This window comes from Furipterus horrens, unplaced genomic scaffold (genome assembly GCF_987537825.1).
Source record: "Furipterus horrens unplaced genomic scaffold, mFurHor1.1.pri manual_scaffold_5, whole genome shotgun sequence".
Classification (NCBI taxonomy): domain Eukaryota; kingdom Metazoa; phylum Chordata; class Mammalia; order Chiroptera; family Furipteridae; genus Furipterus; species Furipterus horrens.
In genome coordinates this window covers 37,463,063-37,482,160 of record NW_028327175.1, presented here as the reverse complement: position 1 = coordinate 37,482,160, position 19,098 = coordinate 37,463,063, and the positions used below count along the sequence as shown (strand labels likewise).

The 19,098-nt window shown below is 37.0% G+C and overlaps 1 protein-coding gene across 1 annotated transcript in view; it reads right to left on the bottom strand.

Annotated features, from left to right (window-relative positions):
* The window catches only part of ZSWIM6 (zinc finger SWIM-type containing 6), a 196,428-nt gene that overhangs the window by 30,507 nt on the left and 146,823 nt on the right, over window positions 1-19,098 (bottom strand). Inside the window, exon 4 of the mRNA XM_090278935.1 lies at window positions 16,311-16,461. Coding sequence (XP_090135061.1) covers window positions 16,311-16,461 — 151 coding nt within the window. The remainder of the gene's footprint in view (window positions 1-16,310; window positions 16,462-19,098) is intronic.

The following is a 19,098-nucleotide window of genomic DNA, read 5'->3' as shown; positions in this document are numbered from 1 at the left end:
AGATCCTAAATATTCTTGGAAACTTTACACAACGATTTTTATGACTTGAAAAAAATTCATAAAACTCATCTTAGATTTTCATATTTACATTTCTTTAATTAGGAAATTTCCATTTTGCAGAATGAGAATATACTTTAAAATCCAAAACTTTATTAAATTTCCTGTAACATCCTTTTATTGGTCACATTCCTAAGAGAGGTTTCATCATGAAAGAATGTCCTTAATGTTAGATTCAAGTACAGAGCTATAACAGATATGGTCTTTTATCTTAACAGTCACAATACAAGCTGTAATTAGCCTTAATAACCAAGTTAACCAAACTGAGTAAGCCTCCAAATTTTATTAATTTAGAGTCCCACTTCGGGCATTGATTTCCTTCCCCTCCAACACATGCCTGAAACATTTGCAGCTTTAAAAATAAAACTCTTTGATAATCAAACACTTAATTCTGCTGTCTCTAGAAATATTAACCCTTTTAAGGACTCAGTCAAATACAGGAGAACTCAATGAGCACTTCATTTCCAGCACCTAGCAGAAGATCTGGCATCTGAAAGGTATTACTGGTTCTTTCACAAAGGGCACTTAATTATTTGCTATGAGTTATAATGAAACAAATTCAATACTTTTAAATTACTTTCCTAGCTTCAATGCCTTAAAGTATATAAAGGCAATTATCAAATCACTGGTGTGTGCATCATTCAGTTTCTGAATTATCCATGGCACATTCAGCTCTCATCTAGCCTTTCTCCACCATCCAGCATGCTTTTCCTCTCCTTTCCACTATACCACCTGGCCTGCTCTCAAAGAAATTTCAGCAGAAAGAAGCACTGTAACATACAACCCACAGTAAAACAAGAAAGCAACTTCCCTGGGAAGAAGAAGAAAAGCATTCTTTGCACATGGTTAATGGTTCTAATCCACTGGGTGGTCTTAAACCTATTCACATCCTATACCTGACCAAAACAGTCAGAGAATGTGGACAGAATCACACTGAGGCAGGAGGCAAATCATCACAAAAGCCTTTTAGTTGCTTCTGCATTGCACCGATAACAACGCCAATGGACAACCACCCACATTCCCGGCAAATGTAGGTAACAAAAATTAATGAATTCCACATGCCCTCAAGTCTAGTCTTTCCCCTCAAACATTTAGATGGACAAATCATCACCACCATTTTGCTCCACTTCACATACCCAGTGTCTTACATTTCCAACTAGAATAAGTGTTTGATCAACAAGCTCTGATCCAGAAAGGGCAAGATATGGATTGCCAGTCGCAAGACCTTGGGCAAGCCCACTGAATGTCTCTGAAGCAGCAGCTCCCTATTTAAACAGTAGGGATAATAATTCCTACCTCCCCTCACAGGGCTGTTTAGACTTAAATAAGATAACATAGGCAGAAAGTGTTTTGAAAACAGTAGAGTTCACCCAAGTCCAAAAGGTGCGCTCCTGCCAGCTCCTGCGTAGACTTCCATGTAGGGGAAAATTAAGACTCAAAGGTTAAAACAGGTTCGGAGGGATCAGACTGCAAGTGAGTCTCTGATTTTAACTAGGGTCACCTTTCAGGCCTCCCCTTTTCTCGGTTTCGATGATAAGCTTTTAAATGTTGTCTCCTGACAGACATTGTTGTCTCTAGCCTCCCCAGCCCCAATCTGGGCTCACAGTCACTTAGAGGTCTGAGGTGCTTCGGGTAGTTCTCTCCTTACCTACTCGCATGCAGGAGGCATTTCCTGAACTCATCCCCAGCCCTCCAAGACTATGTAAAATTTTCTCTGTCCAAGCCAAAGACGAACAGAGTGCAGTGCTGAAGCCTGCGCAGACCAGACTCTTCCTTCAGCCTCCTTCCCCACCCCCTTAAGTATCTCAGTCAAAATTTTTGGTCTACCATCTACTGTCTATCTTTTAAGGTGCAATGCCCTGAGGAATCCACAGTCTTCTATAGAGATTCAAAAGTAATCAGAATACAAATTCCAATTATTGGAGGGGAAAAAGCCAGAAGTCAACCAAGTGGAATTTGGTGTAAGGAAAATACGAAGGTGAGGAAGACTCATTGTTGAACAAAACTTAAAAATGGAGATGTAGAATAATATATGACCTTGTTATGCTATTTCCTAATAATATAGATTCACTTTTGACTAACAATTTATCCTTTGTCCAACATAAGGGATAAAGTTAACTGAAATAACAGAACTTCAGTTTCACACATTATATTCCATTGTGCTAGACACTTGGCATTTGGAAAGTAACCACTAGAAGCAGCATGAAGTATTGTCAAGTCATAACCACCATCCTGGTTATCTATTACTATGTAAAACACCCCGGCTTATTACAATATAACATTGTTTCTCGTGATTCTGTAGCTCAGAAATTCTCTCTCTCCTCCTTACTCTCCACCCCCGCCCCCAACCCAATGTCCTCTCCATGCAGACAGCACCGGCTTTCTCATAGCATGTCCTTTAGCTAGAGACACCTTTTAGCCTGCCTCAGGACAGCTAGACTTCTGACCTGGAAACTCAGTTCCCAAGGAAGCAACCCTCCAAGAGACAAGAATTGGATGCTGCCAGTCACTTAAGGGCTTATGCCCAGAACCTGGCCCAGCATCTACTCTGCTGTTTTCTGTTAGTCAAACATTTGTAAAAACTGCCCTGATACAAGAGGTGAGAGCACAGACCCCCACATCTCAATGAGAACAGCAAAGATCTGTAGCCGTTTTAAATCTCCCAAAACTAGTAGAAAAAACTGTAAACTATTATGAAGTTTATAATATTGAAAAGATTATAAAATGTTTGTTAGATCATATAAAGTAGAAAGCTGAGGTATTTACCAATGAGTATGAGAATGTTAGTCAAAATAATCAAATCTAAATAAACCACTCAATGTATGAGAAGGGCTGCAAATCAAGCAAAAAACAAACAAGTCATCATGAAAGGTATTCCAATACATGCTGCAGTGTTAAGTGGCGGTTTGTACGCTGATTTTTTATGCCTTCACGGAAAATCCTAATATTATCAGGTTACACGTGTTAGGTTTCTAATTAAGAGTCTACATTTTAAGTTCTAAATTTCTGTCTATAGGGCCCAAAGATCATTACATCTAGTTCGACTAACATATTTCTAAAAGTAAAAAGCATCTTTACTTATCCACCCGACAATAACAGCTCCCATTTACTGAATATTTACCTGACACTAACCCCGTGCCAATTATTTTACACATAAATCATCGTATTTCACCCTCACAAAGAGACTCACTTGACAGGTAAGGAAACCAGGGTGCAGAGAAGTGGAAAGGTTGTGCTGCTATTAAAAGAAGGGAGCCAGAATGTTACCACACCCATGTTCCTCCAAAACCAATATTGTTAGACACTATGGTATTGAGTCTTCTGCCCAGCTATATGGTCAGATATACTTCTCTTAAGTTAGAATGTGTATGTGCAGCTATACATATATGATTTCCAAGATTAATGATTTTAGTCTTGACAGAATCACCATTCCCTTCCTCATACTTCAGCAGTAAAATACAAATGATATATTACTGTCTAAAATTATGAAGTAGCCTTAAATATACAACTAATAAATCTTGTACTTTAACTATGTATTCTTAATGCACTTAGAATGTCTCTCACATGTATAGAAAGCATATCCAACAAAACCCCACACAGGTCCATATAAAAAGAGTCTAATTAAACAAAAGAAGACTCTGCATTTTTTCAGGGCTGACAGGCATAGCAAATTAAGTAATTTCACTGTAGATTAAAACAGCAGATAAACAATCAAAAGGCTCAGTTTACAATTCGAGATTGATTATTCAAGTCAGAAGAAATCTGTTTTCTCTGAAAATATGACAATGTACTATGAGGTCTGTTAGAGAGGAGCCCCGTCAGCATTTCTGGGATAATGCACTTGTCTGTGACTGTGACCGAGTGTGCTCTTTGCCTGCTGGGTGGAGCAGTATGATCTGTGACTGAATAAATCAGCTGGCCATTCTCTATTTATTCCTACCCTCCTCCCCCAGTCAATAAAACTTGTTTTTAAAGCTTCTTCTACTCCATAGTTTTTTGTTAATATGCAAATCAATTCAATGTTTAAAATAAGTTACTCATTTTTTTACAAAAGTCACGTTGGAATGTTTGATAAATGTTGCTCTTTTTCCTATTTTCCGGAAGATACAATGTGTATAATGCTACTGCAAAGAGTACAGGAGGATCAGCAAGGGGAAGGAGAGAGCACAGAACACGGCAGCCAACATCACTTTTTTTTTAAATGTGTTTTTCAGTTACATTTCACATTCAATATTACCCTGTATTAGTTTCAGACGTGCAGCTTAGTCATTAGACAACTATGTACTTCCACATTTTTTAAAGGTGAGAATAAAAAAGGTCATTGAGTCCCTTTCCTTTGTCTCAAAGATGAAGAATGAAGACTTATATGTAATGGAAAGTTTAATTTCTACTTTTTGATATCATGTTTATTCTTATGAAATAGCAGCAGGCAAAGTAAAACAATCACTTTTAGTATTTCCCAGGGTTCCACAGTTACAAAACAATTCATAATATTTATCATATTTATTTTTGTTCTCAGAGGCTATTATAAGAGGCTAGAATTTTATGCATGATCCAATTAGCTAATTATACTTATTTAGAGTCCATGAAATGCCTAATCGCAGTCACAAATAGGAGATCACTGGCATGATTAATTGTGCTAGCAAAACTGTAGTTACAAAATTTCTTGGTCAGACCACACAAAAACTGTGACCCTAATCATAGTATTGTTCTCAGTACAATTCAGTCTTAATATGTTAGTTACCCATGTTTGAAACTAAGTTTAACTGATAAAAACATTCTCTTTACTTTAAATTTGGTATGCTGACTTCTAATTCACTAAAACATCTCTGGGAAAATTTCAAAATAAAACCTCAGGGATACTGTAAAGATCACTTAGGTCAAACAAGGCTAAAACCCTTAGCAAAAGAGCATATAATCAGTTACTTAAGCAGATTCTGAGAAAAGGCTGAAGTAAAATAACCATCTTTTTATTGTCAGGAAAGAAAATAAACCACATATATTCTGAAACAGTTCAATAGTATCCTGGATAATGTTCCTTTTGGGGAAACCTGTGGCCCTCCTCAAATATGTAGTCTTCCCACCCCATTCGATTGGCCAGTACTGTCGGATCCACAAGCAAGAATCATCAAACAGCCTGGCCTCACTAGGAACCTGGTTCTATAGAAGACGGCCGAGTCAGCTCCTCCACCTCTCACCACTCTTCTCATTTTCAAGGGTGGGAGGGAGGGAGGAAAGAGAGAAAAAAGATGCAGTAACAGACGATGTCTTATTTTGAGATACAAAAAGGGCAGTCAACAGTTAGTGAGGAGAAGGAATGCGAACTGTGGTAATCTCCAGAAACATTTTCCATGTGCTCTGCACTGGCCACTTAATAAGCTGTCCTCACAAACAGTTCCATGATTCGTCCAACAGTTGCGCCTCCAAGTCTACACACACACACACACACACACACACACACACACACACACACACACACACAAAATCTATTTCTGCAAATACTCTTTCTGTCTTTAGGATGACTTTTCTCCATTGGAGCCACAATCCCAACAGGCAAGGTGGTGTGCACCATTTAGGTTAATTTTTGGCTTCAAGAATCACTATCATGCTCACTTCTGGCTCCAATAACCCTGTGCTTTACATTCTAGTTGAAGGCTTTGAAAACTGAAACAGTCTTGGGGAGCTAGTATCTATTTGCCCCCTTTAAAAATTAAACACTCTTGGTTAAGTGTGACAAATAATTACTTTTGAATATATATTACAAAATGATACAGAATAGTGCCTTATAATATGACATGCATTAGATTTATCCTCAAAATTTTCTAAAACACATCCTATCTTATATAACATCACTTCTTCAGTTACTTTAGTCTGTTTTGGGCTGCTTTTTATTTTTGCTTACTCATTCTGTTTCCTAATTACTGTAAGCTCCCCAATAACAGTGTCTACTACAGGGCACTGGAAACAACAGGTTCTTGTTACTTCACCTGCTGTTCTGGTAGGGCACTCTACTGTCCAGCAACCATATTTATGGATGAGTGCTTCCCTCAGCCACTGGTCCAACTTCCCTTTCACTTACCATGGAGAAACAATTTAGGAGCTCCACCCAAAAGAATCAAATACACCAATGGTTATGATTATAGAGTATTTTAGCACTATGGTTGTATGAAAATATCAAGGAAAAGAATTTACAGTATCCTGTTATATTGAAGTTGCAATTTTATTCATAAAACAATTTCTAATGCGCTGACTTTTCTATGGAGTTCACAAAGAATCTGTGATGGGCACCGAGTTTCTTTGGAAAACAGAACGTTTCATTTTGCTCTAATTCATCCTATTACCGAATTAAACTTTGATGTATTGGTCTTGACAAGTGCTTCACGCTGATTGTATTGTGTATGATAGTATAATCACTCCCCGTGCATTTCCCACTGGCTGGCTGATTAATGCAATAGATTACCTGCAGCATTGATGGCAAGAGGGGAATTACTACTCTTCTGTACTGTCTGTATTTCAGTGTGCATGCATGTGTGTGTGCATGTGTGTGTTTTCACACATACTCAGCACCCATGAAGATCCACCTATACACAGGTGGAGAAGGCAGGATAAACTGGAAGAGCAGGAAAAGAAAACTGAGGACACGGTAAATATTAATGCCTTCCAATCACTGTTTTTAGTACACCAAAACACTTGCTTCTAATGCTTCCAAATAGGTGTCTGGCATTACACCTCAATTATGCATTCACTACTTTATTCACAAATATTTACTGAGCACCAACTCTAGCCAGGCACAACTTTTTCTTGCCTTTAAAAGAAAAACTTAAAAGAAATGAGTCACGTTCAGTGTTCTAATCAGTGGGCAAGAACGGTAGAAGGTGGGGGGGCAGGGGGATTATCAAATGGACACCTATACAGCGATGCAAAGTATAAGTATGAAATTTGTTTAAATGCCCCAATAAAGATAAACTATACAGTAAATAATTTATGGTTTAAAAAACGAAGAAAAATCTCTCAGATTACTTGGTCTTGGAGATCAGACTTTTGTGCTCTTGGCGCATTTTGAAAGTATTCCTCATAAAGGGATTTTTCTCCCAGTTCCAAGCTTATATTTGACCCAACTTCTCAGTTAGGCACCTCCCACCCCAACCCCTCAGCGCTTGTTCATCCACAATGGAAGACTGAGACTCCCAATCTAGGGCATTTCAAGACGCTGATCGCTTAAGTATGCTTAATTTGTGGATGATTCTCTCTTGCTCCTCCAGGTTTGCTGAAGCAAATTTTAAAATTTAGTAGAGTAACCCAAAATAAAAACATCTGGGAAGCATGATCTCGAGTCAACGAGGTCCAGCTGGTCATAGCTCAAAATCAGAGAGATATGGATTTCTATTTTGAAAGTTATCTTTGCAACAGAGAGTTAAGGGAGCCACATTTTGGAAAACTACTATCACTATTCCTAGCTATTTACCTTTAGATCAGATCTGAGAAAATAGCCCTAAGACCATTTACTAACTCAGAGAAGCAATTTAGTGTCAGAAGGCATCTGTATTTTACTAGAGTCCTATACTTATTTCAATTTGGAGTTTTTAAATAAAATACTAAAACAATGTTATACAATTACCAGACAAGCTTGCAGTGCTTCACAAGAATTCATGTTTCAGATCATCTACCAGTTTGCCTTCCTCCTAACATATTTAAGAGAAAATTATTTATATGAATAAAAAAGTTATTCTTTAGTATACCTCTAAGAAGAACAGTATTTAAGTCTATGAAGAGCACTATCAAGCATGCATTTTTAATCTCTGAATCCTTTGTTCTAGAAAAATCATAATCGAAAGCATAGTGTGTCAAGTTGTGCAAGTCACTTTGCTGGAACTGAGATGGACCTGCTCCCTCCCATCTGCACTTTCCTCCTTCCCCTCCCACCCCATAAGCTCTGTGAGGCAGTGTCTGAACACCCTGTCCAAGGGACAACGGTTATTATTTACTCCCCTGGGTGCTCCTCCCCCACCATTAACCTACCTAAGCTTCAATGAACTATGATACCATTTGTAGAGCACCTTGTGTGGTGCCAGCACACAGAGACCAGAGTGTGTATGTGGCTGTTTCAGTCCTGGGCTTCCACTTTTTTCATTCAAGCTCCTGGCATCCCTGATTCCCCGTGAAGCCCCTGGGAATTGCAGATGGCTTCAAATGAGGCTTCTCAGAACTTGTTGACTTTTGTATGTTGCCACCTCAGGGTAAGAAATGGAGCAAGAAAGTTATCCCCAGCCTGTCTCTCTCCATTTTCAATTTTCACTCTCACACCACCCTACACTCTACCATGATGGTACCTTCTTGAGATCCACCATCTAGCAAGGAGGCTCCTACAGCCAGATTTCTCTTTGGTGGCAGTTTCTTGAGGACAAGTGCAACACTAACTCATAGGAAGTGGAAAAAGGAGAGAACTTTCCTAAAATTGTTGTGAGGAAGAAAAGGACACATTCTACCCATGCTCTGACATTGCTATTAGCCACTAATGTGAGAATAGTATCTACTACCAATGAACTCATGTTATACACAGAAAGCATAAAAAATAAACTGGAACCCATTCTTGGTACAAATAATGCGACCAGCACAATATAAATGTAATATAGAACACTAAAGTATAAAATGAATCATAAAGCATCTTAACTCCTAATTAAATCTTCATGGTATTTAGAATAGAATTTTATAAAAATATACAAGGGGGTGACCTCAAGTGTTGTTACAAATTATTCAAAAGTACACCTAAATACTTTAGATGACTATTCTTAAGAATGTCCAACTGGTTAGATAATAGAATCAAAAGATCTGTAAAGATCTTTTAATCCTTAAAATCTACTATTTTCTATTAATATGTATTTATTTCCACTCCTCCCCATACAGGGTACCAAATGGACATTAAACCTTAGCAGCTGCAGTCAAGAGCAGCATGGCTGACAGCATTGAACAGGAAGTATTTATCATAGGTTTGCTCACTGTACAGAAATACGCATTCTCTTTTGGTTACCTTCTGACCCAAATTAGAAATCGCCTACTTATAAAGAAGCAAAGAATAAACCCCTCCTTCCCATCCCCACAGAAGAGCAGAACGTAGAGGAAGGACTCTGACCCAAGAACACAAAGGTCTTAGTTTTAAGAGACCAAGAGCAGTGAGACTATACAACAGAGAAATAAACCAGGCCCCAGTAATGAGGACCCAGCAGCAGATAGGCATTCTGAGAAGAGTGCTGGAGGGAAGCAAAGCCTCCTGAGCAATACAATTGACAAAGCCTCTGTGTATTTAGAGGGAGCTCTGAATAATAAGGGAGAAAAGCAGAGATTTAGAACACACAACCCCATTCCAGAGCCAGACAGCACAGCCCATGTGTAGGACCTGCAGAGCCTACAGATCACATCAGGTAAGTATGTGTTGACAACCATATTATCATTAGGGCCTTGCATAGGCTAGGACAGAGATAGTGACCTAAGGGTCTTCACTGGCTCCTTCGCAAAAGGGACTGAAAAATGAGATCAAACTTCACTGTATCCCACCTGTAGTATGCAATATCTGTATTTTATGATAAGCTTAAGTTTACTATATGATAGTTATTTATCCATTGCATAGATCTGGCTATTCTACATGAGTGTGCTTGGTTTTTCAGAGTCTGAAATTAGACAGTCTGGAAACACAGATGGGCAACTAGACTAGGTAAGCTCTGCTAACGACTGCAATCAGGACTGTGGGGCCACGGCTGGCAGACCAAGCCAGGCAGCTTTTACAACGTGATTTACCACCAGCGAAGTGAGCTTCACTTGGTCCCTGCTCTGCACTTAGCAGAGAGACTGCCTGACAGAGAGCCATTTTTAGTCTTTTAAAATAAGCTGAGGACAGTGTCTAGTTTGGTGGTGACACCTGGCATAAAGATTCCTGCTCTGCTGCTGTGACCTCAGGCAAGTTATATAGTCTCTTTAAGCCTCAGTTTTCTTGGTTGTAAAATTAGGGCTAATAATTGTTTAAGAATTAAATAAAATAATGCACGAATTGAGTGCTTAGCACATTGTCTGATAAGTGTTGGAATCTGTGTTATCTTTAGTAGCTGAACCAAAACGGGAAATAAAACAAAATTCTAGATCTCTCTCTTTCTCTCTTTCCCCTCTGAAGTTAACAGGGAACAGCAGGTTGGATTAAAGGTAACATTTTTGATAACTGAGTGTGAACCCTTTATACCCTCCCATAATTGAGCTCATCCCTATCTTTGTTCATGTTATTCCTTCTTTCTAGAGTATTCTCACTACTTCTTTCCTACAACTCACCTCCATGAACATCTCGTGAAACCATGTTAAGTTCAACCGGCACACATATTTGTATTAATATGTGAATAAATTACCCTATCAAAGTGCTCCTCAGTTCTTCATGCCTGTTCTAATTTCTCATGTCTCCTGATGGCTGCAGCTCTCTAATCCAACCTTACTACCAGTACCATCATCACAATAAAATCAAATATTTCATACTTCTATTCCACTGGATATGGTAAATGCTTAATATTGGGTCGCCCAAAAAGCTCGTTTCTTTTTTTCTGTAAGCTGGCTCTAGTAGCGCTTATTTGTCTTTAACTTCATCCGAAACAATTTTGTTAGATTATATTGTGACAGCTATCATATCAGTGTGCATTAAAAAAAAATCAAAATTGGTGAGTTGTGTAGCAATCTTAATATTGAAGATGGAAGGAAATAGGCAACATTTTTGGCATATTATGCTTTATTATTTCAAGAAAGGCAAAAATGCTACCGAAATGCAAAAAAAGATTTGTGCAGTGTATTAAGAAGGTGCTGTGACTGATCAAATGTGTCAAAAGTGGTTTATGAAGTTTCATGCTGGAGATTTCTCGCTGAATGATGCTCCACGATTGGGTAGACCATTTGAGATTGATAGCTATCAAATCGAGACATTAATTGAGAACAATCAACATTATACCAGGCAGGAGATAACTGACATACTCAAACTATCCAAATCAACAAAGTTATTGGTGAAAATGAAAAATGTGTCTTTATTTTATGGAAAAAACTAAATGGACTTTTTGGCCAACCCAACAAACCACAATAAAAATCTGGAAAGAAGGCAGCAAAGTGGTATAAGTAGTAAAGCTGTATTCTCCTCATACCCAGGGAAGACAAACTGGTAGGTGACAAGCAACCCCTAATGATGTGGTTCATTAGGGTTACATTCTGCAGTTGCAACTACATGGAAGTTTCCAAGTCTGTCCTGACATCTTTTTGCTGCAAGGAGGCTCTGAGAGTTGCTGTTTTCTCCATGGCACTAGTAAGAAGGTAACTATTTTAAGACAAACCACAATGGAATACTTCTCAATGAGAAGCAGTTACTCCTTAGCCATTCACTAACCACCATCAACCTCAAAATGTGGAAAGTTTGAGTATGAATTTACCACACAAACTAAGTAAGAGACTCAAAACAGTGTGTGTGGAGGGGTGGATGTGGGGCAGAATTACTAAGCCTATTGCTTTCAGAGAAGATGGCATTTCCCAGAAATATTTCCAATTACTTCCAAAGTAGAGCCTTTACTCTTATTTCTGGCTGTGCACAAAGGACCTCTAAATTACTTAGTACATGTTTTCTTCCTTAATCAAGAACAATGTAGCTGAGAGCAAAACTGGACCAGAGATGACTACAGTAGTCCCTCTCTATATCGCGGTTCACTTATTGCGGCCTCACTGTATCGCAAGGTTTTTAAAAATATTGTAATTATTTATCGCGGATTTTTCACTATATCGCAGGATTTTGCAGTGCTATATACGTATGTTGTTAGTTACGTAGGTTTAAGAGTGTAGAATATGTTTAAGAACATAAGTAGTGTTTATAAGTGTGGAAAAAAGTTAAGGGAGTGGGAAAGGTTAATAAGGGACTGGGAACGGTTTATAAGTGTATGGGAAGGGTTTATAAAGCATTAAAATATATAAATACTAAAATAAATGTAAGGTTCCTACTTCACGGATTTTCACCTATCGTGGGGGAGGGGTCTAGAATGTAATACCTGCGATAAGTGAGGGAATACTGTATTTATATCTGGGAATGCAAAAGGAACAGCATTCTCTAGGTCCATGAAATAGGTGGTTATTACTATTTTAGATAAATGTGTTCCCAATGCATGAACTGATTTCTCTACTGCTAACAGAGTTATGCTGATTCCAAGTGCTCTGAATCCATAACCCACTCAATCTATCCAGCAATATTATAGCTGTTTCTTAATAACAGTGGTCGAACTAACCTAGAAAGAAATAACTAACTATGGCTATTTCTGCTCACACAGAGTTAGGCATCCAGACAAAAAGCTTTGAAAATAACTCTGAGCAGTATCATCTTGTTCGTGTCAACTGAGTGAGCACAGCTCAGAGTAACAAGGCTCTTGAAATGACATCTCCCTAAGAAACAGGGTTTACGTGCTGAAGAGCAAAACACATGACTCAACTCAGACAGAAGGTTAAGTGTTTAAAATTTGGGAGAAAAATATTACGTAATACTTGAAAATAAAAATTTAAGAATTTTTTCCCTGTGATAAAACTGTAATTAAATCTTATTTAACTGTTTCCTCTAATGGCATCTATTTTAATTAAGTTTTAATAGATTAGCAGCCACAACCTATAGTTTCAGGAAGCAAAGTAAAATTATAGTCTAGGAAGACATCTAAGGAAAAGGGACCCATCAAAATAGATGAGAGGTTACAATATATCTCCTCATCCCTAAAGACCCCCACGGTAATTAAGTGTGCTGAAAAGACAGCCATTAGGGCTAACAGTAGATGTGCTCACTACCAGTCTGCCCTGGGTTATTTAGTGAAATGCGAGTTGTATCTGTGAGCTGCTTTCCAGAAAATCTGCATGTCACAGAAGAATGAATGCAACTGGAGAGGTGTGTGTTCTACAGCTCTCCTTTCTAAGCGTGTAGCCTCTATCAAATGAGCAGCCTCTACCACTGCAATGGGCTTTCTGTTCTAAGATTTTAATATACACATTTTTTTATAGCGGATTATGACACAACACTCATCTTGAGAAGATTGCTGTATGTTTAAGAAAATAAACATCAGGTAAAGAAAGTAAAATTAATATGTGAAAAACTTATTCACACACAAGATAAACATATCTGCAAATGAGATGCGTAAACAAGAGCTTAACAGCATGCATCTGTATTTCTTTCATACTACATTATGAAAATCAGGGAGTAAATCACAAAAATTAACTCAGACCAAATGAATATCATAGGCACTTGTTTTAGAAGAGAAAAAATGAGTATAATTAGTTCCTCTGTTGGCCAGTGGACAGGGAAAGAAATTGGGCCTGTTGCTACCTCAAAATAAGTTCAAATATATTTATTTGAAGAGAGAAAAAGTTACATGAATGTTTATTTTTAAAATTCATTTTGAATCAACAACACTTAATTTTATAAGTCACATATACTCAAAATATTGTAAATCTTGGGGAGGGGGATAACTGACCCTATGAAAAAATAAAATTCTGTAATCAGGACAACAACCTGATGCCTCCAAACCCTTCTGCCACAAGCAGAGTTACTCAGCCAAGACACTTTTACTTTTACACTTTCATCAGACTGAAGCTTTCATGCCAGGAAATCTTTTTTTTTTCCCTCCCTAGTGCATTGGCCAGTGCCAGAAATGGACCCATTGAATCTACTGGTGCTAAGGAGTTAAGCATCTGAGATTTAATTTAACAGTTTCAGTTTTATTAAGCTGTCACAGAGCGGTCCCACTTTGATAACAGTAGCTGCTCCAATTATGGCTTGGTTTAGGGTTGACAAGTATAATGATTCATTCGTGGCACATGAGAAGTAATAAAAGGTTGTTTTGCATTATAGCTTTAAAAATGTGGGCACTTTTTTCATTTAATTTGTCACTTAGCTTTTGCTAAGAGGACATTTAAATTGCAGTAAAAGGCAAATGGGGCTTTTAGTTTAAATGTAATCCCCATATTTAAATGATCTGTAATGGCGCAGTGTTGGAGTGGGAACACTATTGTCTCACAGTGGGTCCTGATGGTGACATGTGACATTTGTATTCAGGTCCTGTATTATCCATGTGGCTAAAGGGCTTCCAATTTCATTTCACAGCCAGAAGCCTGCAGAAAACACCAATTAACTTGCAGATCCCATTTGCCGACAAAACTCAGTCTCTTCTCAATGTCTGGCATCTGGCAGTGCTCAGCATTTAATTCCAAAGCGGAGCCTTGAAGCAATGTGAGCCCTGTGCAGGGGCACAAAGTCAAATTCCCCCATTTTATTAAGAACCCAAATCCTTTCCTTTTGTAGTCCAGAAGTAAGTTTTAGTTAATTTTTTGATGAATGAATATTAAGATGTGATAGCTATTGTTACTTCTATTGGGATTCTTACAGAACTTAGACACTATTAAAATGGCAAGTGACCTCTGCTCAACATCAGAATACATAGGAGAATTTATAGCATTCTAGTAATTATTTGGAGGAGGGGGTGTAAAAAAAGAAAACACAGGGCAAGAAGATGTATTCTTTATCCTGAACTGAAATAAACTGGTCCATAATTAGAAGGTCATCAGAAAGTATAACTAGAATCAGCTGGTGGAAACTTCCACCTAATGATAATGTATCTTTTTGATTAAGGGCTCAGGTACATAATTTTCAAAACCAACTTGGAAAAGTAAAATGTGACTAAAGGAGTAAATGTGAACTACAGGAATTCTGACTGTATCACTTGTATTTTTTTGATAACCAAGGAATTTAGTTAATATTGTCTTCCTAATTAGTTATTTGTAATTCTAAGCTTCTCTAAGTACCAAAGTTCTTTAAGTTTTATTCATTTAATATTAATCTAATAATTTTTCCGTGATTCCCTTCGCTACAGTTTTTTTAAATGTTAGTCCTTTTTACATCATAAACCAACCACTCAATTCAGCATTTGCTATAACAAAATTGAGGATGGTTTACTTTTATCTTCTATAAAAAGTTGTTTAAATCATGTGTTAGACTTATGTTTTCCAACCACCACAGCATGCCCCCAAACATCCTTCCATACATTCAAAATATCTACTGAAGTTACAGATAAATTGTGGAGAAAGGCCATTGTCATTATTATTTGAGGTGACCCAAGGAAAAAGCCAAGATTAAATTGGCCGACACACACATACACACGAGTTACCATCCACAGCCAAGTTCCTAAACACACATCCTATTAAATGGGAAAAAGGAAATTGGACATCAAATTCTTTATACCAACTTGCTGCATAACCCTACATCATGCAATATCTTCTTGTGGAAGTCTCCTAACCTCTCTAGACTTTAGTTTCCTTATCTGTAAAAGAAATAATCTCAAAGGTCCCTTCCAATTATTATAATTACGTGGTATCTTCACGAGCAACAGTTTCACCTGGTCTCGAACTGATGCGGGGTCAATTAGTGTTCTATCATTAGCCAACAGGAAGACAGGTATGAAAGGATGAAGTTCTACTATTCAAATGCACTGAAACTAGGATCTTCTAGTAAATACATATATCCAGAACATAAAATTAATGCAAGCACTGATAAAGTATTTGTTAAAAATTCCATTCATCAAATAGATTTCTTAATAGAAAGACAAACTAACAAGTACATTATTAATTCCTTAGCAATGAGCATTAGGTAAGAAGAGTCATCTCCCCAAATTTCCCAGTGACTGTGACTAGTCGACTTCTCATTTTTTTCAACCACCTGCTGTTAATATCTTTACCACCAAGGGTTTGGAAAGCAATAAAAATTAAGAGTTTGCTGTATATTTTTCATTCTTACAGCCAACAGTTCATCTAAATCTCTAACAGTAAAAATATAAAATGAATATTGAAATTACTTATAATGTAGGCAAAAGGGGAAAACAGCCAAATTTTAGCTGATTTGATCACAATATTACTCTAGAAATAAGTAACCAGCTCTTTTATACAAAATATCTATTTAAAAATAAATAATATAGCTTTTTTCCAAATATTTAAAGGCAGATTCCTGTGTTCACTTTCCTTAAGATCAAACAATTCCCTCCAAACCCTGCCAAGATTGTTTCCTGCAAAGTCCTATTCTTTCTAGTCTTCTAACCATATAATGGCAACAAGTTCATATATGAGCAGCTCTTCTTCAGCAACACTCAGACCATGCATGCTCTTTAAATATTCAACATGGTCTTTATTCACATAACTCAATGGCAATCTGTCAGGAAACTTATATTTACCCAGCTCATCCCAGAGCTGCCTATATTTGTCAGTCATCGCAGTGCCTTGTTGCCTCCAAAGTGACAGACGAGGGTCAGCCATGAATTGCTCTGTTATCAAGGTCAACATGCGGGCCCCATTAGAGTCCCTCATCTTTAACATCTCCCGAACCTAGTGGGGAAAAAACAGACTTTTAGAAAAATGTTCAAAAACAAACAGCAATACAGAGACAGAACACTACTTTTTTGGGGGGAGGGCAGTTAAGGCTTGACACCAGCTCTCTTATGCGAACAAAAGTTGTTAAAATCAGTTTCTACCCTCAATGGTAACTGAATCAAAGAAAAGACCATTCGTTTTTTTTTTTTTTAATATTGTTTTAGAATCCACACAATGAAAGAAATTTGGCTAACTTCCCAATTAAAAAAAAAATATCGGTCAGCCTACAGAAAAACAGAACCAAAACAAGTAAGACAACCACATGGCCCCTTCCTGACTCTTCAACTGCCTGTCCTTACCACCAGGGGAGCGAGGCCTAAAGAGCAGTCCCCTGGAAACTCTTCAGGGGTCTTCTAAATTGATCTGATGATGTTAATCATGACATCTGTCCTTCAGTTTTTTAAAAACAGGTTTATGGAGACAAAATTCACACACCATACAATTCACCAACTGAAATTGTACAATTCAATTGTTTTTAGTATGTACAGAAAGTTGTCCAAATCCTCCGTTTTAGAGGTTAATTACTAATTTCCTTAAGTTCTCTTTTTACTGAAGCTTTTGACATAAAGAGCAGTCACATTCAAGACAATGGGGTTGATTTTGCAATGGTAAAAGGAAATAAACAGGGCTGTAGGTTCAAGAACTGTCTTGGCTCTAAATGAGCAATCCATGAAGCAGAATCATGATCAATGACCTAGGAAGTTAACTCAGCCTCTCACGCTGGAACTTCAAGCTCTGTCCACTATGCTTATGCTACATTTCCCAAATAAAAAAAAGAAACACAGGGCTAACAGGAAATCCTAAATGAATCCATTCATTCCAAAAGTATACAGCTGTATGTTCAACAGATAAGAGTCCCCACTGAACACCAGTTCTCCCTACAGGAAATTACTGGAGCAAATTCATGAGCAGTGGAAAAGGAGAGGTAGTTCTTCTTCATGAAAGAAAGAGGAAGACTGGGAGAAAGAAAGGGACTTTCCATTTATTGGACATTGTGCTTAAGAGTTTTACATTATACTTACCATTTAATCTTTATAACAACCATATAAAGCATGCCAGATCATAATCCCCATTTTATGAATTATAAAACCATGACTCAGAGAAGTTAAGTAACTTGCCTAAAGGATAAGAGTTGTAAAGGGTGAAGGGGGTCAAATATATAGTGATGGAAGGAGATTGAAAGATTTCAGAACCCAGGTCCATCTTAACTCTACTTAACTCTAAAAGTTATGCCATTTCCTAGATTAGAAGTTGATGTAATTTATATGGCATATATTATGTATATATCATATAGAGATAAAAATCACAGATGCAGGCCAGTCCGATTCCTCTTTCACACTGCTTCTATTAGGCCACAGTGTACTCTGCTGACATGAGACTATGAAATACTTATTATGCATCTAAGTATACTAAACCTTGAATAGGTACCACTATATCAAATCTGATTTAATGTTTACTTTTCTGATAAACTTCTAACTATTACTCAGTTAGGAACAGCACTGAAAATAAATACTATTACGCATATGAACCAGAACTATTAACAAATACTCAAGTACATCTATAGTCTAATGGTAATTAATTTTCAGACTGTTGATTCTGAGGTATTTATAGGAGTGTGAAGTCCCTATGAATCACTAAAGAATAATTAAATCATGTGTGGAATAGTTTTAGAGATAAATATACTTTATTGCAAATCTAATTTTCAAAAAATTGGCAATCTGTGTATGGTATATGGAATAATCTTTATTAAGAGACTCTGATGAATCAGAATACACTATTTTCTGGCCATAACCAGTAACAGAGTTTGCTCTAATTCTTCTGAACTAAAAAAAATTTTAATTATTATGAATTAGGTAAGTTATTTAACAGAAGTATCAATGAACAATTATCTGTTCCCTTAAAACCAATCTAAATATATTACCCATAATGATTGCAATAGCCCCAATGAAAAGACACTGACTTAATATTATTAAAAAAGCATTTTATCCAGTATTTAGACTCGTGATTATGGAACTAAAAGTTCTGTATAAAGCAAGAGATACAGCTCCTGTTCACACAGAACTTACAATAAAGATAACTTTGTTTTCTTAGGTCATCAAATTTTGGTGATGAAAATTAAATTTACCAAGGCCTAGACACCATTATTATTTAACATCATGATCACAACTTGAGGGGATATGCTATTATTAGCTAATTTTATAGATGAGGAAACCGAATTAGGTTTCCAAGGTTCATACACTTAATAAGATTTAGAACTTAGATTTAAACCCAGGTCTGTATGATTCCAAAGTCAATACAAATTGATTTTTATTTTATATACAAATTTTATTTTCTAAATAAATTTTAAAATAGTGACATTATGAAACTAAATATATAAAGCACCTTTTAAGGGCTGTATTCAAGTTACTGAGGAAATTAATTAGAAAAAAAAAATTGAAAAGATGGCATTTTAAATGACATTAAGACATTTATTTTGGCTTTAGCATTGGAAGGTTTTTCAAAATTGTATAAACTGTCACCATTTTATTAATAAGAACTGAGAGAGAAAGAGGTTCCGTATCTTGCCTAAGGACACCTAAGCAAACTAACACT